Source organism: Cyanistes caeruleus, chromosome 1 (assembly GCF_971803275.1).
Source record: "Cyanistes caeruleus chromosome 1, bCyaCae1.hap1.1, whole genome shotgun sequence".
In the NCBI taxonomy this organism is placed as follows: Eukaryota; Metazoa; Chordata; class Aves; order Passeriformes; family Paridae; genus Cyanistes; species Cyanistes caeruleus.
The window spans coordinates 56,298,003-56,324,369 of NC_141701.1; the positions used below are offsets into that span (position 1 = coordinate 56,298,003).

Consider the following 26,367-nt stretch of genomic DNA (forward strand, 5'->3'; position numbering starts at 1 on the left):
TTGAATGTTTTCGATGTGGTAGTAGTCATGAGGGTGGTGGGACAAATTCAATTCTTCCCTTGTCTGACACAATTTGGAAATTTCTCTTATACATAGCAATAGGGCTGGATGATCTTGAATGCAAAAAGGTACTCTAAATCTCTCCTATGGACTAAACCCCAAGTACTTTAGCATATGGATATGCATCCTTACAAAGAAATTACCCTCATTCTTTTCTCCTTAAAAAATTCTGGAATATTTTATATACTGTTATCATATTCTTTTCTGCCTTACTGCTAATATAAACGATGAACTCAGCCAAAAATTGTATTTAAAGCTTTGCAAAGGTGTCTCACAACTGAGATGATACAATTTTTTATCTGCATGGAGCCTGCTCCATCCTATGAATCCATCCTGAAGCTGCATACATGAATCCAATGAACACTGTTCTGTTCACCTTAGATACATGTTTGCATGCAGCTGGGCAGCACTGTGGATGTTTCTATTTAAGTCACTGTGGACTGGTTAGCTTGTTTAAATGCAGCAGGGCAAAAATGTTTTCATAGTAAGGCATTCAAAGATGCAAACCCTCCTGAGAATTTAGCATGAAAGCACTTTAAAAATCCCTGTTGCCACCTATCTGCATTTCCGGGCACTCTTTAAAGAGCTATTTCTTAAATGTCAGATATCATTTATGTCAATTTTACAAAGTTACATTTGAATATAAGAGGATTTGAAGGTTGGTGACATAAGCAAATTTGTAATTTTTTTTTTCACTTTTCTTGTGCTTTGCAAAATATTGCATGTTTACAGAACTAACAAAGTAGTTGAAAGGGCACTGTCAGGCTGAAATTCATATTTGTTTCCAGAAATGCAGAAAATGAAGACCCAAAGAAGTGTTCCCTAAACAAAATTGATTTATTTATCAGTCTTATTTGCTAAAATCTGTGATATGAGCTATATATTAGGAATGGCTGCTGTAATTATGGTGTGGTTGTTGCATGTCTGACTGAAGCCCAGCCCTCCCCTTAACTAACCTCAGAGAAGCATTTAATACAGAAGGGAAATTTTATTTTGTATTGTGTACCTTTAAACAAGCTCGCTTGTGTAAGTGGGCTAGAAGGATCACATCACTGAACTCTCTCAAGAGAGAAGAAAGTTATGTTGACTTAAGTATTACTAAAAAATAATCCTTAAACCACCTCACCAGGGGGCTTAATTTAGTATTAATCTCATATCTGCTATTTTCAGAAACCTGTTTCTTATAAAATGAAGCAACTATAGAGCTTCTATTACTATTAGCAAAAATAATAGCTGATGAAGTTATCCAATGCTCTCAGGAGACAGGTATTATTATAATATTAATAGTAATGAGCAGAATGAGGTACAGGAAGATTAAGGCCAAACTCAGCTGTATATGAATTGCCTAAGGTCACAGAATAATCAGCTGTATGCTAGGCATAGCACAAAAACAAAACAATAACAAAACAAATCCTGAATCATAGCCAGTTTCTCATTCACAGAAGAACTTCTGAATAAGGTATTTTTCACATGGTTTTCATCAGTCTTTTGAATTGTAGCATCATTCTGTGTCTCTTGTCAAGCAAGGTCTTCCTCTGTTGCAGTAACTCTGTTTAGGAGTTCTTTATTTCACTCAAGGGAATTGTTGAGGCTTTGTCTCTGATTAACAGAAAACTTCTTTATCAATGATTTACAGAGGGGCACAGTGCTTTTCAGAGAATAGGAGAATTCAAAAAGTAATAATCTGAGAAGGGATCAAAAATTCTCATAACAGCCCTAAAGTTACTTTGTAATTCCCTCCTGTGCTTTATGTGCTTTGGCTCATCAGGTACTTGTTCGTAGGACAAAAATTAGATGAAGTTCACCCTATGTCTTCATTTTGTGTTTTTTCTCTATTAAAAAATAGCCAAACCTGTGTTGAAGAAGGGATTTTAACTTGAAAATTATTTATAATCTCTTTGATTATGTTTAGATCAAAGATAGAGTATCTAAAAAAGCCCTATCTGATATACATAAACCTTTCCAAGTACATGCAGTTTTTTAATATGTATTTATCAGGGCTTATCCAAATAGAGATTGGTTATGTTCTTTTTTCCTCTCAGCTGTGGGTCATAGTTCTTATGCTACTGATGTCTTATATAATGCCAACCATGCTAAGAGTTTTTATTTGTCAGCTGCGCAGGAATCTAGTTGAGGAGAACTGTTAGGCAGTAGTGGAGACTACAGACCCTGTACTGTTGGTTTGATATTATTTCACTGACCACAGCAGCTATCTTACACAAAGATGTGTGGCTGCTACAGTCAGCAAAATGTCATTTTGACTTAATGGCACAGCACATCTCATTAGTTCTCAAATTCTCAAACCCACTGAATATAGGATCAAAACTACTGTCATTGGAAGGGTGGTCAGCTCATCTACTTGCCTGTTCGAAGCAGGTATAGCATCAAAACTAGATAAAGTTTTATCTAGGGTCTTATCTAGTCAAGTTTTGAATACCTCCAGTGATGCAGATTATGGGTGCTCATTCCAGCACTTGGTTGTTCACACTGTGAAGGATTTTTTGCTGAAGTTTTTCTCCAATTTCCCTTGCCACAGCCTGTGACCAGTTCACTCTTGTCCTTTCACTGTGCATCTCTGCTAGCAGACTTCTTTGCAACGTATTTTTCAGAAGAGAGAGAAAAAAATGGGTTTAGATTTCTTTTAGCCTTCGCTTTCTCATGGTGAATAAACATTAGACATTTAATCTAGCGTCACTGATCATATTCTGCTTCTTAGAGGTTCTTTGCCAGGCTTTCTCCAGTCTGATATTTCTCACGTGCCTGGGCCCAGACCTGAAGATTATGTGAACATAGCTAAAATTCCAGATGTAGCTTATCAATTGCCAAACAGGGGGAAATGTGGCTTCTCTGCTTCTACTGGCCATGCTTTTGCTAATGTGGTCCACTGTGTCATTAGCCTCCATCACTGCACAGATACACTGGTCATTGACATTATCACCAGGACAGCCAGTTCCTTTTGGCAAAGGTTTTATCTAATAAGTCAGTCCCTGGACTGTACTTGTGTGCAGTTGCCCTGGCCCAGTTTCAGCACTGACATCTGTCATTGCTGAACATCATGAAAGTCCTGTCTGCCTTTCCCTCTGCTTTGCTGAAATCCCTCTGAACAGAAGCCCTCCTGTCTGGGTGTTTTACTATTCCCCCTGGTTTGATGTTATCCCCAAATTTTCTAAGAGTCAATTCTGCTCAAGAATTGTGCTGAGTCAATTCCACTGCTCATGTTGGTGATGAAGATGTTAAATGTAATGAAGTACTGTTCCATCTCAACTGCAGGAATAGGTTTTTCAAAAATATTTCAGTTCTGCAGCATTCAGCAGCAAGGAATTAATGAAGATTTTCCATGCTATGGCAGAAGCATCCATTTCTCTGTTTCTTATGACTGTCTCAGGGTAAAAGCTGCTAGTCTCATAGCATATTCAGTCTGTCAGAATCCATTTCCGTAAAGGCAGCTGCCAGGCAAGATTCATATGGATTCGTATGACAGCACATCTCTGTAGTCTTTGTGATTCAAAATTCATTGATAAATCTGCAAAGGTTCTTCTCTTCATTTTTCTTAATCATTTCCTTGTAGAGTATACTGGTAAAAGTTGCAATTTCTACTACCTGAGAGAATTTGTAGCATCCTTTTCAAAATGATGGTATTTCTGTGATGTGTTCCCACATATTGTTTGGTGTTCACTTTTACATACATTTTGTATTATGTGAAGGAAAAAAAACAACAGTTACAGATTTCCATGGCAACAGTGTAATTCTATTTGTTTTGTGACACTGAAACAGGCAAAGGATTGTTTCATTAAATAGCTCCTATGGATTTGAAAAACCTTAAGTTACATGGCATGTGTTCATGTATGTGAAACTTCTACTGCACCAAGCAACTTTTGCCAGCAGAAAAAAAAAACCACCTGTTTTTTTGTGTGAAAATGAAATAAGGTTAAGAAATGTTGCTAATGGTAGGATTTATTGGGCTGATACAAGTATATGGAAAGATAAAGCAATCTATGAACATTTCTCTGTCTTCCACCTTTCCAAACTGAATTCCTGATTTGCAGCTACTTCTGCTTACTTCTGTATTAGTAAATACACACCAGTAAGGAAGCAACAATTTCACTAGCTTCTTTTGTATGCAGAAATTTGAATTGCGATTCAGAGAATCGTGTCTCTCAACAAGTTGTTTCTGGGCAACAAAACCCCAAATATTTCCAAATATACATGTTGTATTTTTTTTTAGAAGTGCATTCACTGTTTTTTAATGGTTGCTTATTTCAATTTTAAAAGAACAATGTCAAGAGTGCTCTGGCTGTATCTATCTATATGCAGGATCATGGTGCAATCCCTGTGTGCAAGAACACAGAGTGGAAAATAATAGCCCTTTATTTTTATATACCAGCTTCCCAGTTGATTTTAAATCTGTAAAAACTCATTAAAGACTATGCAGCTACTGAAGTGAATATTTAATTATTAATGAATAAATTGCCTTAAATTAAATTAATGTGTTTATTTGTGTGTTCATATGTGCAGGCATATACCTACCTTTCCTCCCCTTCCCCAAAAAAATACAGCATGTTTCAAATCTAAATCTTAATCATTTATATTCATGTGCATCACATATATATAACTAGCCCCAGTATGTGTGATTCAAGATACATTTTAAATGTCTAAAAGTAACTAGTTAAAAGGAAGGAACCATGTTCTTTTGGAAGATATTGAAGAGTCATCTGAGAAGACTTTACTACATAATAGTAATTTTAATGTATTCTAGGTTTGTTGTTTCTTGTGTTTAATTGAAATGTCTTTGTATGACATATAAAACTAACTTCTGGAAATGTCAGAAAGTAGAGGTCAGCCAGATATTGTGTGTTACTGAATGCTGGAGTCACGCACTGATAAGCTTAATGAGGAATATTCATGAAAAGTTATTGATGATTACTGTTTCAGAAAGTATTCAGAGAATTGTCTTCCTGTCCTTTTATTAAAGTTCATTGGTCAGCAACTTCTGTATCCTGAAATGAAGAAGCTGAAAGAAATGTGATTTCCACAAATATGTGTAATTGGAAACTACTGATCTGTTTTAGACAATAGAAGAAAAACTTTTTGAGAAATCTCATGAGGTCCAAGTCATTTGCTCTATCGGAAATAATGAAAGTCAAATAACTGTGCAGTGAACAGTGAATATAGATGGTAGCATTTTTTAGAAATCCAATTTTTCAGCCCCAAATTTATTCAAGTGGGATTCTCCCAATTGGGGATAGTCTGTGTTTATCCATATTTCACCTTTCTTGCCACATGCTAGAGAGAGGTTTCCAAGACCATTCTCCTCTGAGAGACATTTTTCATACCATGGCTTCTACCACACCAGTTCTAAAGCCTAAACCTCTATGAGGTCAGAAAGGCTGTCCTTATGGTACTCTCAAGTAAAACACTGAGACTTCAAGTGTCCCAAATATGTGTTTAAGATATGTCATATCTTTTGGCAAGTAATTCCATGAAAAAAATCTCATACTTTGAAGACTTTGCCAGAGCATTTCAGGTTGAGGTCAGACTCCAATAGCTTTTTAAGGGAGAGGATTATTCAGCAGAGCAAGGAGAGCAAAAAAACAGACAGAGAAAGGAGGACAAGACTTGTATGTCAGCACTGATAGCAAGCCTCACTATTTTTAGCTCTGTCTTGACAAGCCTCATGAAAGACCCCCTTCTGGAACACCGTAGATCTCAGGCTGAATTCCCCAGAAAACACTTGCTCCAAGTGAAAAATACAAGTCTTTGTTGATGGTCTCTTTCTTTGATCTAACTGAGGCACTTCAGTTCTTTCTTTTCCACCTCAGCTTACTTATCCTTTTGCTGTTCAGAAGACAGATCTGGGACTCTCCCCATTCAGTAAAACCTTATCTATAATTTTGGAGATGACAATTACAGACTGGTTGAGGGTGGAAGGGACCTCTTGTCCAACCCCCCTAGCTCAAGCAGTGCCATCAAAGCTGATTGTCCAGGACCATGTCCAGATGGCTTTTGAGTATCTGCAATGTGAGAGACTTCACAATCTTCCTGGGTAATCTGCCAATGCTTATTCAACCTCATAGTAAAGGTGTTTCCTGATGTTCAGCAGGAGTCTCCTGGGTTTCAGTTTGTGCACATTGCCCCTGGTCCTGTCACTGGCACCACTATAAAGAGTCCGGTTGTCTTCTTTGCAGTCTCCCACTGGGTGTTAACATTGACAGGATGAAGCTTTCCCTTCTCCAAGCTGAACAACCCCAGCTGTCTCAGCCTGTCCTCATAGGAGAGGTGCTCCTTCCCACTGATTACAGCCTCCTCTGGACATCCTCTAGCAGGTCCCTGTCTTTCTCGTGCTGTGGCTCTCAGAGCTGGATGTAGTGTGCCATGTAAGATCTCATGAGGCCAGAAAAGAGGGAGAACCACTTCCCTCAACCTGCTGGCCCAGGTGTAACTGGCATTCTGTGCTGCTCCTACTTCTGGCAACACAAAGGACAACCAAAATCTGAAAATAACTTCTGTGCAATACTGGATTCTCTGTCATGCATATATATATATATATATATATATATATATATATCCATACATGTATTTCTTGAAGAAATTAGCTCAGTTGTATTTGTTTCCACTAAGACCTGCAGTATGGTCAGGCTTGAAATAGTCTCAGCTCTTTCCATGTTGGCATTATCTCCCATGTTATTAGTGAATGCTTTTATGCAGTGAAAAAATGGATAAAGTATTTTATGTATAGAAAAATGGCTCGAACTTTTGAAAAATGTAAGAATCTGGGCTCCTACCCTCGCACTAATTATTATAGTTTCCAGGAATCATCTTTCACAAAAAGAAAAAAACCACAATTTTGTGACAGAATATGGGTGAACACACTCACCTTACTGACATCCAATAAATATAATCCCAACATGCTGTAAAATGTATCTGATTTTCCTCCATCATTAATCTGTACTGTCTGGCAATATTGATCTATTATGAGCTGTTTTTAGAGGAAAGAAAAAATAAAAGAAAAAAACCCACCAGAAAAGGAGAAAAGTGTACCAGTTCTTTCTTCATATTGTGGCCAAGAAGAATATAAAAAAACAATCAGCCTCTTTGAATATCCCTTCAGAGTACTTTTCTTCCACCATTGCTTTATTATTAATCCACAGTGTTATTCAACCAACAAAAAATAATCATCATCCACCCCAGCACCACAAAGCAGTGTTACAATTTTGATTGATTTTTTTTTTTTTTTGTCCATAATTGATTAAGTAACTCTCCAAAATCACTACTGAAAACCTTAATGCTATAAATATATTATAAAGGCTGAAATCATTGTGATTACTTTTACAGATGGCTTTTTTACAAGTTTTTTTCAGAAGACTTGTGAGGTCATATATTGGTGTGGATTTTTCTAATATTATGTATTCCGTCAGGAACAGCAAGCTGGATAAAAATGTAAAAGTAAATATAAAGCTGTGCATAGCAAATAAATAGTATGCTGATACCTATAAATGTTTATATCAACGGTAGACATATTTAAGTAATGAGCACAGTCCAAGTAATATATATAAAAATGAACATAACTCTTTTCAAAGTGATCATGAACAAAAGGCTACAGAAAAATTAGAACCGAAGAGTATTAGTAACACATCAGCAAAGGAAAGAATTTTCTCACTGGAATTTCATAGGACTATATGGTGCATCCAGTTTTATTAAGTATTTTCAAACAAGGGTCATGGCTCAGTCTAGTTATTATACATTCAGATGTTGCATTGATAACAATGTGGAAGTGAATCAATGAAAAGACAGAAATGACAAATTGGAAAATTGTCTAGAGCAGGAGAATTGATTTAAAGAGAAACTTGGGCAAACCTGTCCTGAAGAAGGAACAGTCTGCTTTACAGTGCTGGATGAGAACTGTTTTTTGTAAAATAGATCTATATGTCATAGTAGACAAGCTGAACTGGGACAACAGTTGCTGCTCTTGCAAAACTGACAAATTGGCCATGATGAGAAAATGAGAAAATGTTTTTTAAAAAGCCCAAAAACTTTCAAGCTTTTCTACTGCTTGTTCTCTAACTTGGGTGATATCTGAGCTGATGCTACCTACTAGATTTTGTGATTCTTAAGCTCTAGTAATTTTTTACTGTGCATACCAATGAAATGAGTCTGTGTGAGTCTGTGTCAGCTAATTGATACTTGTGAGGTGAAATATATATTTTTAATCCCTCTTTCTCTTCAAGGCATAGCACACAAAGGAAGCTTCTTTAAAGTTAGAAGGAAAAAAAAATCTAAGTAATGGTATTCGATTCATATTTCTGGACTACAACTCTCATTAGTCTTCTGTGACCTAGTTCTCCTGCTATTTGTTTAAAGACACTAATGAGAATTTGAAATGAGACAGAGGGTTTTATCCATAATAAACTAACCTATTTTCAGAGCATATCTGTAAAAAGCAAACTGTCCTTATTGTAGACTAAAAAATGGAATGAACTAAAATTGCTCAGTTTGTCTCTTCAAGCCAAATGTATTTTCTGTCACCTTCAGTGTTTTGACTTTTTAATGAAAAGAAAAAAAAAAGAGAGAGAATAATATGCTAAAAAGATCAAAGCTCAGAACCCTAATACAGTTAACAGGCTCCATTCTTGGAATTATATTCATTATTGATATCAGAGTAACAAATCTATTGAAGTCAATGAAGATGGCCTGTGGGAATTAAAAGAAAATTTGGTCCTTTAAGCCTTTCATGGAAGAACAATAATGAAAAATATGGGAAACTTCTTACAGTGACACATTAATAGACTTTGGTTTTGGTTGGTTTTTTTTATTATCTATTTTAATCAAATAGACTCGTAGTAATAATAAAGTTGTCACTGGCAAAGCAAAGACTTATATGACTCAATATTTTGGATATTTTGGCTTTGGATATTGGATTTGGATACAGAAAAGGAATGTAATGTTCACTGCATTAAAGGTATTTTATCAGACAGATTCTGGAAGAAATAGATGAAGCCTAATGACTAGGTGTTTCTTTTCAGATAACAAAAACGTTTCAGTGATATTTGGGGTTGTTATATTCCCACTACAAAATTCCCTGAGTTAATATGGTTTTGATGTATGCATTTCTACTTTTCAACTAAGTTCTAATCCCATTCTCACTTTCTACCGCATAAACTGGGAAAAAAAGTTTAGATTATTTTTTTTTATTTCCTGAAGTTTTTGAGAAATATTTGTAACCGAGTTATTCTTGATGCATGTTTAATTTGGTATATTGCTTTTACTTTCCTCTATTAAGACCAGTACATAGATGCAACACCTAAAAACAACCCTCAGTGAAATCAGAGAATGCTTTTGGTTGGAAGGGACTTTTAATGGCCATCTAGTCAAATCCCCCCTGCAATGAGAAGGGACATCTTCTACCAGACCAGGTTTACTCAGAGTCCAGTCCAACCTGACCTTGAATGTGTCCAGGAATGAGGCATCCGCAACCTCTCTGGGCAACCAATGCCAGTGTTTTCCCACCCCCATCATAAAAAATTCCTTCCTCTTGTCCAATTTAAATTTACCCTCTTTTAATTTGAAACATATATTCCTGTTATAACTGGTCCTGCTAAAAAGTCTGCCCCAACTTTCTTATAGGCCCCCATAAAAGAGAGACCAAAAGGTCTCAAAAAGGTCTCCCTGAAACTTTCTCCCTGAATGTCTCCAGTCCAAACCCCAGTTCTCTCAGTTTGTCTACACAGGAGAGGTGTTCCAGCCCTCTGATAATTTTTGAGTCCTGCCTCTGTATCTGCTCCAGCAAATTCCTGTCCTTATACTAAGGACCCCAGAGTTGGAGACAGCACTCCAGGTGGGATCTCACCAGAGAAAAGCAGACGAGCAGAATTATGGATGCTAAATATGAGCAAAGGCAGAGGGCACAGTGCTTGTGGAAAAGCAGGCTACATAACTTTCTCAGTCTTGCCTGAGAAAGTGGCCTGGGAAATCAGAAGGAGCAATTAAAACAATCCTCAGAGATAGAAAACAGCCTTGCAGGTGCTGTTTGCCTGTTCCTTGTTTTCTTGCAAGAGAAGGTCGAGGGGTGGTGTACCCCACTGACCAATGATGGTGATGTGTTAGTTTACCAACCAATAAGAGTTTTACTTTTCTCTACTTTCACGTATCAGTCTATAAAAGAAGATCTGAGGTAATAAACCTTGGAAAGAACTCTCCTGTTCAACTCACAAGAGAGTCTGTGTCATTCTTCTCACCATTCCCAATAGTGGGACACAGAATCATCTCAAATTCATTCCCAGACAGAAATGTTTATTTCTTCTATGTGTCTTTGCTACCTTTGTCATTATGGGGCCCTTTTTGTACAGTTGTTGCTAATGCATCTGAGCCTGGTTTGCCAGCTCCTGAGAAAAATGTGTCAGTGTTGGAAACAACAGCTGAATATTGGCCTATTATGTAAGAAGAAATACAGACTCAAAGATGTTGTTTTAATTTTCTACATGGTAAACAGGCTTAATGACATAGGTGAAATAATTTTTAAATATATTTTTAACTGTCACATTTCTGTTAAATTAAGGACAGAAATAAATCTGTGAAGGATGGTCTACCTGTTTCAAGAAAATAAGAAGATTTAAAGATTATTTACTTGATTTTCCATAGTGAGAAGTTCTCTGTTTGCATTAGCTGCTTCAAGAAAGTGTAGAAGAGAAGCCAATTGTTTTTTAATGAGGCATAGTAAAAAGACAAAACAGAAGGATATGGAGGATGAAGTCTCTGACCTTATAAGCTGGACCTCTTTCACTGGTCTGGGATACCAGAGGTCTTTAACCTGAGTGTCCAATTTTTTAAAAGTTAAACAGTTTTGGAAATCTTCCCTGATTTATAAGTTCTTTGTTTGTTTTGTTTTTGTGTTTTATTAATTGCCAGAATTTAATTTACAGTTGGGGAAAAGGGATTCTGAAACAGTAGATGTCTTGTCTTTAAATATTAGTTTAACTTGTAATTATTAATATAGCAAAGAGCTATCTAGTAATATATGAAAAATTGATTATATGGATATTTTTATGTGTTTTCTTCACCTTGGTTTCAAGTTTTTTTATCTGAAACATCCACAGTGTAACATATAAGATATTCTCCAGAGAAAATGGTTTTTTTCAATATACTATTCCATTTTCTTTGAACACAGGAATATTTTTACTGAAAGCAGTTTGTAGAAGTAAGCATTCTGTCATGGTCAATTACATTTGATCAACAATGTGATTTTTATTTGGATAAAAAAATTAAAAGAAAAATTATAGCTGATGGTAGTCTACTATTCAGTAAAAGCAACTTCACAGATAAATTAATGTTAACATCCATATGATATACAAGGTAATAAGATCTTCAGATCCAAAGGTTTATGTTTCTATTTTAAAGTCTCAAGTTAAGAACAAAATTGATATTTTATTTTAAAGTTTTTTGGGGTTTTTTTCTGAGGATGATATTATAATAAGCTAGAAATTGCATTTTTTCCTCTATGGAGTCCCCAGAGAAATGGGTTCCTGTTGCAGTTAGCATATGGTGATAATTCTTTCCCAAGAGGTGATATCAGAAGTTGTTCCTTAGTTAGAGAATCTGAGGAAACTAAGTATTGTGAATGCTTGCTGTGCAGTCTTCTGCACTAGAGCAGATCTTACCTTATCTTATAATGAAAACAGATTTTTTTTTTATTCCCAAAATCTCTAATGTGTGCAAATAAAGTTCTTCTGCATCACTATTGATCAGATCAGGCAGGAGCTAATCGCCTCAGATCAGGAATGATGATACATTTAACTACTTCCATTCAATCCATGGATTTATTTTTGAGATAATAAACTGCAATCAAAATGGTTCTATTTACTGGAATTTTTTTTTCATAATGCATACTGAGAAAATGTTTTGCCTTTAATTTACCTTTTGAGTGAATAAATTATGAATAAATCACTGGTAAATTGAAATGAGATCATTTTATGTGATTTCCTTCTTCAGCAAAATTACCCTTGTTACCTTTGTTACACAAGCATGGTAAAATAATATCAAGGGTTTGTTACTGTCCTGATCTCTACAATAAAGGAAATTCTGTCTATCAATAAACTTTAAACCCCCAAGTCTCTCTAAAATTTTAATTTTTGTGATAATGCTTTCAAACTTCTTTCAAACTAAATGCTTCTTCTAGCTCTTTACTTTATATGAAATAGCTTCTAGTGATGATCTGCACCACTGACGAATGAAATGTAATACTTGGCTATAAATGAGCAGAAAAGACATTAGCTGTAGACTGGGAGTTATTTTGATGACAGTTCTCAAGAAAACAACAGAAGTAATTACAGCAGATTGATCTGAAGCAAAATATATTCCATGCATCAGTTTGTATTAATACTCAAGATTTAAATAATTTTAGATATTTGAGGGGACAGATATTATCTCTAATTTTTTTTTTTTTTGGGGGGGGGGTGGAGGTTTAAATTACAGAATAATATGAGTTTGTACAATTAAAAAGGGCTTTTTAAATTTGGCATTATGATTCTGAATGAGGAATCCCCAGGAACTAATGACTAAACCTGCAGTAAATGATCCAGACCTGGAATACCTTCTGCTCTGTAGCTGAGCTCTCTGCAAATGAGTGTCTAGGCACACCCTCTCAGAGTACCATCCTGGTGCCTCCCCTGAAACTAAGAGGTTTTTCATTCTAAATCTTCAGACATAATTGATCCTTCAGTATTGATCTTTTCAGACATCCTCTAGGAAATCATGCTCATATAAAATATCTCGCATAACATAAAAAAATGTTATGGTGATTTGTTAGATCCCAAAAAATTATTGATCCTATTTTATATTCTGTAAAGCCAGAGATACAAAAAAAATTTGCAGGTGCAGTCTCTTTTCTTCTAGACAGAGAAAGCATAATGTGAATACCCAAAGAGGTTGCCAGAATGCACAATTCTTCATCTTTCTCTTTTCTTTGTAGTGTTGTCTTTCACTTACATTAATATTTGGAGACAGATATCTCTTTAATAAATTTGACATTCCTCCTGTCAGATTCCTGTGCTGTCGTTCTTGTACACAGAGACATTTGCCATGCAATTGACAATTTCAGTCACATCAAGTCCCCCAGACCAGGAAAATCTGCTCTTGAAGCTGGAGCCAGCTGCTGGTGATGACATGCCTCCCCTTCAAAGGAGGATTAGGAGATTAATGACTCTCCTATTACTAATTCTCTGCTGGTTGTCTCAGATTCTCTCTTAGCATCTTTCTAATTCAATCCAAGGGTATTCAATCCAATATGCAGGCTAAATGACCAAAAGAAAATGTGATTGCAGAGGGGTTTTAGAATTCAGGCATGTGTTAATCCATCGTTATCATAAAGTTAAAAAAAAAAAAAATAACAAAACCCTGGCAGCAAGAATAGCTGTAGATAAATAGGGATGTAATTTGATATCTTAATATTAACCTCTGCTAGTGAACCTATAGACCCAGATACACTTCTGCAGCTTTTTCCTGAGCATTCACAGTGCCGATGCTTGTAACACAGTTTAAATGATAGTACAAGGCCTGTGGTACTTCAGAAAATGGTATGTTCATTTGAACATAGGTTCAATTCACAGTTTTGAGATTATTTACCAAGTATGCTTGTGTGTGACCTTCCATTTGTGTTTGCTTTGGTTTTTAGCTCCAGACCAGTCTGTCTGAACCAATGACTTTATCCAAGTCAATCTCGCTTCCTCGCAGTGCGTATTGGCATCACATCACCCGGCAGAACAGCGTTGGAGAAATCTACAGTTTACAAGGCAAGTTGCTTATAATGACATATCCATTAGCTTCTTTCCATTTCACCAGAATTCATTCAAATTGCTTTTTATTTGCACTGGTTATTTTCTCTCCATTTCATTTTATCAGTTGTCAGGAACCTCAGCAGGATTCCCAAATTTACATAAAACAGGTTTCTTTTAGTCATTTTGTAAACTAATGGTGAAAATTATTTCCAGAATCACCACATAAAGCTGGATAGACAATTTGGCTCAATGTAGCTTCTCAGTAGCTAATGAATGTCAGGTTGTTTTAGTATTTTCTACCAATAAGATGGGGCAAGTATTTGGGAAACCTCAGGGTGCCTAATTAAACCTACATAAAGTGGCTATATGAGTTGTAAGATTAAAACAAAGTAATTCTAGGAAGAAGAGGTATTAGTAAATTTGTTTGGCAAATCACATATAGGAACTGTTGACTCAGGCCTAACTTACAGGCCTTCAACAAATCATCTTCTTCTGTCTGTGGTTTTCTTTCGTACATTCTGATCTGCTAAAGCCTTTAAATGCTATAATGAGCATAACTTGATGATGATGATTCACTGCTCTTAAGCTGAAATTGATTTGTATATTTTAGGAAAATGAAATCATTGTTACATTTAAACTGTAGACCTTTTAAAAATAGCCTTTTGTAAACATATCACTTTGTATTATTTCTAAAGGCCTTAAGGATTTTATTTCTCTCTTAATAATCTGTTTGCATAAACAATTTACATTTAGATAGGAGGTTAGAAACTTGCTTACAAACAAGAGTACCCAATGCAAGGAAAGAGTACATATTTTTATGAAAATAAGTGAAATGCAGTATATAGATGAAGGACATTAAATGTTTTGTTTTGTAAATTTCCACGTAAATTAAAACCAGCAGGTGAACTGTGTATCCAGTGGGTAAGTCATTAAAGGGTACAGCATTTGTTTCCCATCATTCTCCATAGAGAAAAGTTAATTTTTATTCATGGTTATAATCTTACATTTAAATACCAGTTATGGAAAAAAGAAAATAATCGTCAGAAGCTACGTATGAAAAAAGTTGTGCTTGTTCATCACCCTAAAAATATTCAGCATATCACTGATACTTTCTCATGGACACAATAAGAATGCAAAAAAATAAGTTAATTTGGAGAAAAGTTGGATTATCTCTTCTTATGTTCTTGATGTGTCTTTTCTTCATCAGCAAGATAGTAAATATATTTACTCTCTGCAATCTTTCTTCCTTATAAATGGCTTTCAAAATAAAGGAAAGCAAAACTTCATATATAAAGGTGTCATTAAAATATCAATATCACCTAGCTGTTCAGAATTCAACATATCGGAAGTGTGCTATTAAAAATGCAGGAATTTTACTTTCTGGAAGTATGCAGATTTTATTCCTGTTTCCACTGAAACATGGGACTAATAAATATTTTAGAACTTAAGATTTTCTTTTTTCCTACATGTACTATGATGACTGAAGCTTGAGAAAGTGTAATTGATTTCAGGAGAGACTAATTCAATCTTACCAATGGGCTAGGAAGTGCATCCAGAAGACTCTGGTTGCAAAACTTTTCCATGCAAGACTACCATTCCTTATCTGTAATGAAAATCTCTTTGAACCTTCTGCTGCAATTACTAATTAAAAGCAATGAATTTGTACAGAAAGTGAAGCGAGTGCAAAGCACACCTTTTCCTCCTAATACCTTGTCATACCAATAGTCTTTGCACAGCAGGATTGTCAAAGCATCAGCCCACAGAAGCTTCGTAGATGTGGGTGGAAGGTGGGTAGCAGGGAAGCAGATTGCAAGCATCCCTTCAACCCTCACCTTAGTAGAGCAGCCAGCTGAGAGGAGCTGCTGCAGAGGGAAGAATCCCTTTCTGCTGCTGTAATCTCCTTCGAGCTTCAAAAGGTGCATTACACCTTCAGAGAGGAGATGTTTTCTTTAGAGAGCAGTCCATCAGTCTTAGTTCTGCACTTCATGGTATTTATGACAAAGCTTTGAACGTTTAAAAAGCAAATTTGAAAATTCCCCTCATACTTCTGAGTATCTCACAAATTTACAGTGAAATAAACTAAGTGGTGTCTATCTGTATCCAGGTGACTATCACAATCAGTAAAGTAGTAGCCGAGCTCATTGCTACGTACAAGTGTTTCCACAGTGGCAATTATTCCAAACTTGCAGCCTGAAGTGACTAGAATTTAATTAATAACAGCTGGTGATGTATAAGGAGAAATTAATATGTGCTCATACTACCTTAGATAAATTGGATCTTTGGGAGTTATTTAGCAATCAAATTTAACTTAATTAGTAGTGTGTGTTGATCTGCTAATGAATATGCTATGGAGTAAGAAGGGAGTGGGTTTTGTGATTTTTTTGTTTTTTAAAAACTACATTTCAGATGAAAAAAAGGCACTTCAGTAAATGAGTGTTGGGTCTAATATGCTCCATTAGTGCGTGAAAATACTTACATGTAAAGACCTGTAGAGATTAATATACAGAATAACAGAGATAAAGGAACACAGGTTGCGCAAAATGCCTTAAAATGAGTTGGGTTAGTTTCTATTAATGATCCAAATATTGCCTTAATTACAGTTCAGAAATTAAATAGTATCTTTAAATATTTTTTATCAAAGAATAATTTAACAGGGGAAAAAGAGCTCTACACCATTCCTGTGCACACATGAGTATGACATATATGAATTGTATGTTTTCATAAATAATAGACAGCTCTACAAAAAATTTGAGCCCAACAGTAATAAGCATTCATTGACATGTTATGCTATCATACATCAAGATTTAAAAAATTATAAAAATGAGAAGCCAAGAGTAACCTTATTAACTAAAGTCATGGTTAAGAAGGAAAAAATAAAAGAAGCATATAAGCATGTAAGAAAATACCCTGTATGTTTCCTTGTAGTTCAATGTTTGTTGTTTATACCTGCCGTATGATTAAGAGCTTTCACGCAAAATATTAAAAATTTGCAAACAAAATTATACAACAAAAGATACTAAGGAGAATTCATCCTTTTTTGTTTGTTTTGTTTGTTGTTTTTTTTAATTTTGCATTTAGGTCTTTAAATTTGCTTAAAAATGAAAAGAAAAAAATTGCAGACTGAATTTTTAGCTATCCAAAGAACTCTAGTTCTTGCCCTTTAGAATTTGGATGATACGAATGTTAAACACAGTCAGTTTGTGTATGATTATATAAATAAGGCCAAATAGAATTTTGGTATTGAAACATTAATTAGCTTTTTGTATGCAGTTATTGAAATCCCTAAGGAAATTATGTTCAGAAAATCTAATTACAGCCTGGCCTTTCTCCAAGAAATTCAAAATTAAGAAACGCTTTCAGTCGCTCCTGTTGTGTTTGATCTGGTTTGTCCTCAATTTTTGGACTTGAGTTTTGCTATCCTTACTCAAAATAATGCACTCTACCCACAAAAGCAATGCTGTTCATTCTATGAGAGTACTCATGTGAACGAGCACACATTTGTATAAGAAATACACCTTACATGTTTCTTCCATAAAGAAGAAACCAAAGGGTTTGGAGTTTTTTTCCACAGTATTGCTTATCACAATTTGCTTGTAATTAATTTTATTTACTCTATCACAGATTATTACCACAGTTTGTTGTAAACCCATATCAAAGTAATTAAATCACATGGAAAAATACTAAGAAGCCTACTAAGAATCATATTTTTAAACTTAGTGAGGAATTTTGAGATATAAAATTATCATCTTCGATGAAATAGGACTTCAACTTGTAAGCACATACCAAAGAAATTTAAAATGGCCCCAATTTAGTATGTAGGAATTTTGCTGTTAATATACAGACACATTTTGTATTTCCTAATAAAGATGCAAGAAACATAAGGCTGGTTTTGCAAAATGGAGGGAAGCTGTGGTCCCTCTTTGGCCTTGGTAAGCAAGCCTGCATTGCACATTGTCTTTTGGCCTTATTAGGTGATAATTCACCCTTTTGTTGTTTTGGGATTTTTTAGTATATTTAAGCAGGGCAATATGTAGTGTTAATCTGGTCAGCTAAAAGGTGTTGTGCATAAAAGGGAGACTAAGTCATATACAAAACATTTCACCCACCCACATAGTTTTCCAACCTTTTCCAAGTAGAAACTCTGATATGTCACTAAAATAATCAGAGAATATTCAAGTTGCTAAATATTTAGAGGGGTTTGAATCATCCTGTTCAACTCTCTCTAAGCTAGTACTGCAGGAAATTCTGATGTGGGCTTCTGCAGTTTTCTGCAAATTAAAGTATGTAAAATGAATGGGAGAGCATTCGTCATTTTGGCATTTCCATTGTTTGTTCATATGCCCAGCAATAGAGTACGGAATCCATTTCCCCATCTAATCTTGGTGCCTGAACAATGTGAATAACATAAAATGTTAAAATATATCTGTTATATAAACCTGATCGCTCTGTAATTTTTCACTAAGTGTCTACCAACGGCTAAAACTGAAATGCTTTATAACCTTCCACATTCCCATTTCCTTCACTGAATCTCATCAGGACCTTCACATTAGTAAATGAAGCCTATAAAATTTGAGATATGAATAAACGACACCCGAAACAAGATATGTACTGAGTAGAAACTGCATAAGAGCTACATTATTTAAAATGACCGTATTATGTGGCTTCTCAAGTCTCATGCAGTAGATTTGATCCTTTCCTTTTGAGCTTTGAATTTCTACGCTAAGAAGTGCATCACTAGATTGATTTTAAAATGGCATATTGGAACTGGGATGTGTCTCACTCAGAAACCAGTAAAGAACTTCATTTTGTTTGGCAGTGATTGCTGCCTCTAACCAAGAGCATTACTGACAAGCTCTAAAGAGTCTCTTGACATATTCCCATTCATTCTGATAAATCATTGCTGAGTTAAGAGGTTGTTGCAATTATGAGCCATGAAAAATAGGGGAATGTGGGAAGCCAAAAACGATTAATAAAGCATATTTCATTGTCAAATTCAGACTTCCTGATTTCATTTAAGCCCAATATTTTGGTGACCTTTCTCTGGGAAGATGGTCCTTCAGTGAGATGTCAATGGGGGTTGTTCTGTGCCAGACCAGAAAGCACAGAAGTCACTGTACTCTTGACTTAAAACTGAAAGCCCAAATGGTGCATGGAGAGCAATTAAATATTGACTGATTGCCTCCTCTCCCCTCCAAAACCCAACAAATGTAAGTTATTCAGTGCAAACTACACAGATTCTTAACTATAAATCTCTTCTTATGTCTTAGCTTAATGACTTCATAAATATGTGGTGATAATAGCTTCTCACTCACTATTAGCGTGAGAAGCTTTACCCCCAGCTTAATGAAAGTGGCACCAGGAATCTTTACTCTGACTTTCCCTGAGACTCTCTACAGTTATGCTACAGCCATTTGATCTCTCTGCTGTATTGTAAAATTCAAGGACCTGCAGCGTGTCATAAGAGCTGCAGTGCAATGAAAGGATGTGTGTACTGGGAGAATTGGCATAACCAGCTTTCAACTGGTACTGGGTTGTCTGAGGAAGAAAGGTTTGCACTGTGGTATCAAAGAGAAAATTGAAATACTTGTCAAAGATCAATTTTGTGAAAATTGCTTTTTTCTGTTAAATTGTTTCACCAATAAATCTGGACTGCTTTAGCTGTGACTATCTGATTTGGTGTTAAGTATGTTAGCACGGTTAGAATCAAAAAGATTGTCAGTTCATTTTTGTCATTTCAAACAAATTGAGATACATTTATGCTAACAAATCACTCAAATTATTACTCAAAATCAGGGATGATTAAACCCCTTTTAAGACAACTTGGGGTGAGGGGAAGCCTGCACACTTGTGAAAAAAATACCTTGAGTAAAAGATGTATTTTCTTTAGTATTTCTTTGCAGGAGCAGTTTATACTTCTTTTTCTTTCATTAAATATTCTTACATAAAGCAAAATAAAATAAAAAATTAAATTGACATTTTAATGGAACATGTTCATGAAATGTTTTATAAACCAGAAACAATGTAAACTTGAAAATAGGCTGTGTAATGGGAAGAATGGGGCAATGTTAATAATACCACTCTGTCAGCTGCAACAAGGAAAGAATCCAAGCCCAAGGACGTCATGTGCAATTGATTGTGTTCTACTTTCAGTGGAAAAAAGATCCTCCCTTCACGTTCTAAACTTCATGACATAAAGTAGAATCATATAAGTGTATAATTAAGGGCTGGTTTAAATTGACATAACGTTGACCTAACTGACTCTTGTCTGGTTATTATAAAGTTTAAAATATATATTTTTACAGAAGGGGCATCATAAGATCTCAAATACATACCTTAAGTTTCTATAAAATTTTCTCTTACATGTATCTCATTTTGCTAACAAACAAAAAATTTGTGGTGACAATGTTTGTGGCACATGGCATATGGTCTGTTGCTAGTACAGACCTATTTATTTTCATGGTAAGGCTGTTTTAAACACAATGAACGCCCTACTCAGTATGTTCAGTTTAATCAAGCTATAAGAATATGTTCCTTATAACTCCATAGTGCATTTCAGCTGTGCAGAACTGATTTAAAAATCATAGTATTATTCAGTAGAGACAAAAAAAAATATTCAAAAATCTCAGAATGTCTTTCATTCTCTATTTGTTATAAAAAGCCTTTTCATCTTTGTGAATTTTTATATCCTGCCTACTTTTTATTTGATCAAAATGATACATTGTAAGAAACTTCAGATGAATTTCACAGAAGTAAGAACTATGAATAAGAAAGGAAATGTCCTTCCAATGCAGAGTTAGCAAGATTCTACCAAAGTTAATCTTTTCAAAAACTGAAGTCTGCAGCTCCTTGCAGTTCTGTGTTAGAATACTAGAAACAAGTTGGCTATTCAGCTGCTGGATACTTGTTTATCCTTCAAAATTCTTTGAAGATTCCTTTTGGGGAATGATTTTAATGGAAGGTTCATTTCCCTGAGTTTAAGAACAAATGAAATATTCTATTCTAAAGCTACATGGAAGAAAAAAAAAAATACAATACCAGATTTGGAGTGAGGAAACAGAGAAAGGTCTTGGTGGGAACCAGAGTTGTATGCTCTGCAATTTATTTGATAAGCAACAAAACAGAGTGAGGATAGAATTTTAAGATTCCCATTACTCTCTTTAATGACTGAATTATTTATGTTATTGTTGGTGGGTCAAGTTTACACGCAAAGGGACAGTGCCATGGTTGTTTTCTCTGGCCTGGTTTTAGTGCGCGTGACATAACATGGCATAGATGGTTGTGTTCCCAGCACTGTCCTATCTCCTCCTGTGTGCAGTAATTCCACCCCTCAGCCCAGCACAAGGAAGTGAAGGGAACCAGCAGGCTGTGGTGATGAGGCACAGCTTTTTGCCCTGTGCCTGAGAGGATGTTCTGCCCTGGGTGTGTTGATTAAGGGACTAAGGACGCATTTTCTATCTATCACTTGTCCTCCTTGTACTTTCATCCTCACTCAGGACAGAAAGCAAGGTCTTGTCCAACCCATCACCATCCTTGGGGTTAGGCAGCTCTTGGTGGGGACTGCCACTGTAGGTACTAAGTTTCTTTTTCTCTCTCCAAACTCTGTTTAGCCCGATACAGCCACTGCAGGATGTTCCAAAGCTGATTGATATGAGCTGAATTGCTGCCACTTGCTTATAGTCACTATTCTCATGTACTCAGGGTAAAGCATCTACTTTATCACTTGAATATTTAGCTGAGCAATGTGCAAAGCTGTGTTTTCAACCTGAAAAAGATGCATGGCTAGTTAGTTACAGCTATACCACATTATAGCTTTTCTGAATTAAATGTAATTAAAATAGGATTTTTATCAGCTGTTTGGTTTCAGCTTCCAAGAAAAATACTCTTCTCTTGGCTTGCAACACTGCTCATTGTTTTTGCATTTCACTAATTAAGCATTTAAACTAACAGCCTTATTCTTTTCCATGCTGAAATTCTGTAAAGTTGTTATTACTGGATATGGATCTTCTCCATGGAAGTTAGTGAAAGCTGCATGAAGCAAGTTTTCATTTTCACCTCATTTCACCACTTTTCCACACATCTGTATAAATAGATAACAAAATCTTTTCTTCCTCAATAGTGATACACACATGCCAGAGTAGCACACGTGTCTCCATAGACTTGCCTACCTTTTTGCTAAAATAGGAATGAGTTTTGGTTTTTTAGTAAGATTTCTGCATGCTATGTAATGGTTTCTAATGGGAGGTTGTCAGATTTACAGTTTATTGATTGTGGACTGATGGCATCAAACCAGGAATGCAGGTACCCAAATGTGCTTTCTATCTTCTCTTTTAATATGTGGACATCCCAGGTTCTGGGAATATTCACAAATAATGTGTTGCTGAAAACTTGTTTCAGAGTCAGTTTACATGTGTTTAACCTTTTAATTTTAAAAATCCTATTCCCATGGTAATTGTTATAAATGCAGCATCAATTTAAATGATTGTTTGTTGACAGATTGTGGCCATATTTTTTTTTATCTGTTATTGTTATACTGTTCCAGGACATCTCATCAGAGTTGCAGGGCTTCTGTCTGTGAGATGAAAGTCCTGTCATCACCAAACATTTGATGTCACAGTCATTTTATGATGGAAAAGATAACCTGTTCTGAGTTAGGAAATGGAAATGTGTTTCATTCAGTCTTGTCAACTGTCTCATTATTCCCCATTCATCAGAGCAGGTATTTAATTCTGGGGCATAGCTCAGCGGTTTTTTCATGACTTTCATGCCTCTTATAAAAACACTTGCCTCTGACCAAACATGTGTGTTTTTGTTTAAATATCAATCTGTTTCTGGAGAGTCTTGTTTTTCTCCTGTCACCATGTATCAACTAACACAGCTCAATTTTAACAAATAAATATGGGGAAGGGCTGGGAACAGGGTCATGGATAGCAAATGCCAGACATTATCTGTACCAGTGTGTGATTCTTCATTCCTAATATATACTGGTTTTCATGCACTAGTCATTTTGACTCTCTAGGATACCAATGAGAAGATCTCAATGCCTGTGGCTGCAAAATTCCTGTAACTTCTAAGCCATTGATCTTCTCTTCATCTAGTGTAAGAATGAGAAAAAGGGAATTTTCTTGAGCTTTTATCATTTTGTGCCTGATTTCCTGGCCAGAATTTCAAAGCAGAGAACTTCTCATCTTATGCTCATGGACTGGACCAGCACCAAGGTGTCATATAATTGAAGAAATGTAGAGAACAGCTCAAGATCCCTCTTAACATATTCTTATTACCTTAGTTGTACATCAAATCTTGTATAGAACTTTAGGAATCAGTCATATATTTTTCAATGGTGTTTCTCATGCAATAGAACACCAAAGAGGGGGACAATTTAAGCTCCTGTCTTCATAGTGTGACTTGTTTTTTGCTTGTTTCAGTAAATAGGAATCTTGCCAGGGACATGAATGACATGCTAATGCATAGCTACTGACAAATGGGAAAAGGTACAGAGAAGTTGAACAGCATCATTGCTATGAATATAAGATGCTTACTCATTTTGTTTATTTAAATATTCAAAGCGATGCAAAATGTAAAAGAAAGCCTTCCTAACTAGACAAGAAAAGTAAGTTAATTTGTTGTTAAGGCATTGGTGCTCAGCTCCAATGAGCTCATCCTTGCTCATGAAAAAAACCAGCCAAATTCTACAGAGCTTACAAGATGAAAACCTTTCTCTGTAACTCACATCCACAAGCACTGTAGCATTAACAGAACCCCCACTTCTGATCTTTTCTTCAGTGGCCCACATAATTATGTAGAGCCTTTTTGATGGAAGTTCATATTTATCCTAATAGTTATGGATCTCAATGCATACAATATCTGCACACTTGTATTGGCCTTAAAAATTATCTTTTATGAAAGACATTTCTTTTTTTTTTATAAACCAGTGAGGTTAGACAAAAAAAAAAAAAAAAAAAGAAAATAATTATCATTGCAGCTGTGGAAATGGTTAAATGGTTTAATAAGCCCTTCTTAGTACCATCAGAGAGCATGAAATTGTCTCAACATATAGCACTGCAGTATAGGTTGGGTCCATACCTTTAGACTGTCAGTAAAGCAATATTTAGCCTCAACAGTAGGGGAGTCATGATGCCCTTATCTCCCCAAAAACAGCCCCTAGTCAGTAGGAGCTCTAACACCAAACTCTGTGAGTTGCTGCTTAAAGCTGTTTTTCATCCTGAAGTGATAGATAGAATCAGCTTTGAACCCTGTTTTTTCTGACCTCAGAGGAGTAAATTGCCTTACACATTGAGGCAGCATGACTCACCGTCTGACTGTTTGCACAGCACTTGCCAGTTTCACCTACCTGAGAAAGAATCATTGAAATCTGGCAATTATTTTGGCAACTCTCATCTGACAACCAAGCCCTGGTCTTCAACAAAGATGCTACAGTTTGTGTACCTACTCTTTGAAATTTGTTGCTTCCTTAAGTGACCACTACAGTCATCAACCCAGAGTTATTTTTCCAGAGATTTTTTTCTGGGGTAAAATTATTCAGAACTAGTTCATAGCATTTTGTCTGAAATGGAGATACTTATATGCATTTTGCTGACACATATATACTTAGAGGACTTTTTATTTTTCGAGATAGTTACAGTCAGCGGTGGGGAGGTTGTCTGGAGTCTTACTAACAGAAACTAAATACAAAGCTCATGGGTATAAGTGTACCGGTCATTACAGATATCCCCAAACATCTTATAAAAAAAATGTCATACAAAAATGTTAATGTGATTTTTTTAAACCTTGAAAACCTCTATTTATTATTTATTTATTATTATTTATTTATTATTTTTAAATATTACATAGGTCAAAATTAAATATATAATCATAGTTAAGATTTGAGTTTCATATATTATTGCACATTACTTTTGGAGAAATTATTGTAACAGAAATGTTATTTCAATGTGAAATCTCTTCTGAACTGTATAGCTGAAATACCTCTAGACGTGCTAAACCCTGCATGTGTTCATTATATGTCTTGTAAATTATGTATTCAGTTCTAAATGTCTTCAGTCCAGGACTTTTTTCCTCACAAAAGTGTGTATTAGATCAAAAATATTATTCAGTCAGAATTAAACTTTAACAGAAAGCCATGCTACCTGTCAAATTATCACATATGTTTATTTTGTCTATTTTTGTAAAGCATATGACCATGTATAGCATCTTGTAAATCTCCTTACACTGTCTGTGTGACACATTTGTCTTTTTTGAGCTGCCCAATGAACATTATATATCTGTTAAAATCTTTTCTTGGTTCTTGTCTAACATTGTTTTATTTTCTCGTAGATCATACAGGATTATTATTCCCTATTATTCAGATGTCTCTGATATACAAATAGTTGTTAACAATTAGGTCCAGTATTCCTGATCATGTGTCAGAACAAAATGAGTGCCAGATCCCAATCTGTTCTAGATTGGTCAGCATAGCTTTACCAAAGAGACCTCCAAGTGTTTTTGCTGAAGAGATATATATTTTTATGCCTACCCTACATAACGTATCAAAAGTGTTTATTTCACCACAGTTATTATTCTGTACTTGTAAGATCTGTTATCATAAATTCAGAGGTTCATAGTTACCATTTTAATGTGCTAGAAGTGGTTTTCATTTGAAGCTTGTTCTTGCCATTCTAAAATTTCCTTTGCTTAGCAGATGTTTTGTTTTTTGTCCCAAGCTGTGACTTCATTTTTTTATGTAGGCATTACAGCTATGTACAAAACAGTATCACTAGTGTTTGCTGTGCACTAAATCTAGTGTCTGAAAAGCGCAATAAAAATATTTGATGCCACATGATGACTGGAAGCTTCTTTCCTGAGGACAGGCACCTTGGGCTCAAAGACATAATGGAACTGTTTCTGACCTGGATGGTCACAATGGAAGAATTATGATTACCTCACTATTTCACCATTATACCAAAATATAGTTGCCTTTGATAAGTTTTCCACAAAGTGGATAATCAATTCAGGTCTTTCATATTCGCTATGACCATCAGTACATTGCAAAGTGAAGTAAAAGGCAAGAAGAAAGTCTGCCTAGCAGTCCACATTGTGTGGTGTTAATGAGTGTTTTTTAAGTTGAAAGCCTTCATATCGTCAAGTTCTAATTCAATGAAAGATATTTGTGTCTGGGACTTTTTGCTTCCTCATTTGTAAAAGGAGAAAAATCTCTGCATGGATTTTGATGCACAGCTAAGACATATCATTTATTATAAGTAGTAGCAGTCCTGATTAAAATGTTGCCTTGTTTCCTTATGATCATCTTGATGCATGGAATAGAGCAACTGTGATTTGACAAAACAGTAAGTCCAGTCTGAAAGTGCCATTGCTTAAAAAGAAATGCCGTGGCTCTGTGAATGCTGAGCTGAGACATACTCATTAAAATAGTTCACATTTGTTCAAAATATTTTGGTAGGTAGCTTTGTGAAGGAACACTTTATGCCAAGTTAGGTATCCTTTGAACATTACAGCATATCAGGCATTGTCTGGCCTCCAGTTGCTGGCA

At 35.5% G+C, this 26,367-nt stretch overlaps 1 protein-coding gene across 1 annotated transcript in view; it reads left to right on the forward strand.

Annotated features, from left to right (window-relative positions):
• DOK6 (docking protein 6) overlaps window positions 1-26,367 on the forward strand; it is a 253,203-nt gene that overhangs the window by 187,621 nt on the left and 39,215 nt on the right. Inside the window, exon 7 of the mRNA XM_086893825.1 lies at window positions 13,724-13,841. Coding sequence (XP_086749951.1) covers window positions 13,724-13,841 — 118 coding nt within the window. The remainder of the gene's footprint in view (window positions 1-13,723; window positions 13,842-26,367) is intronic.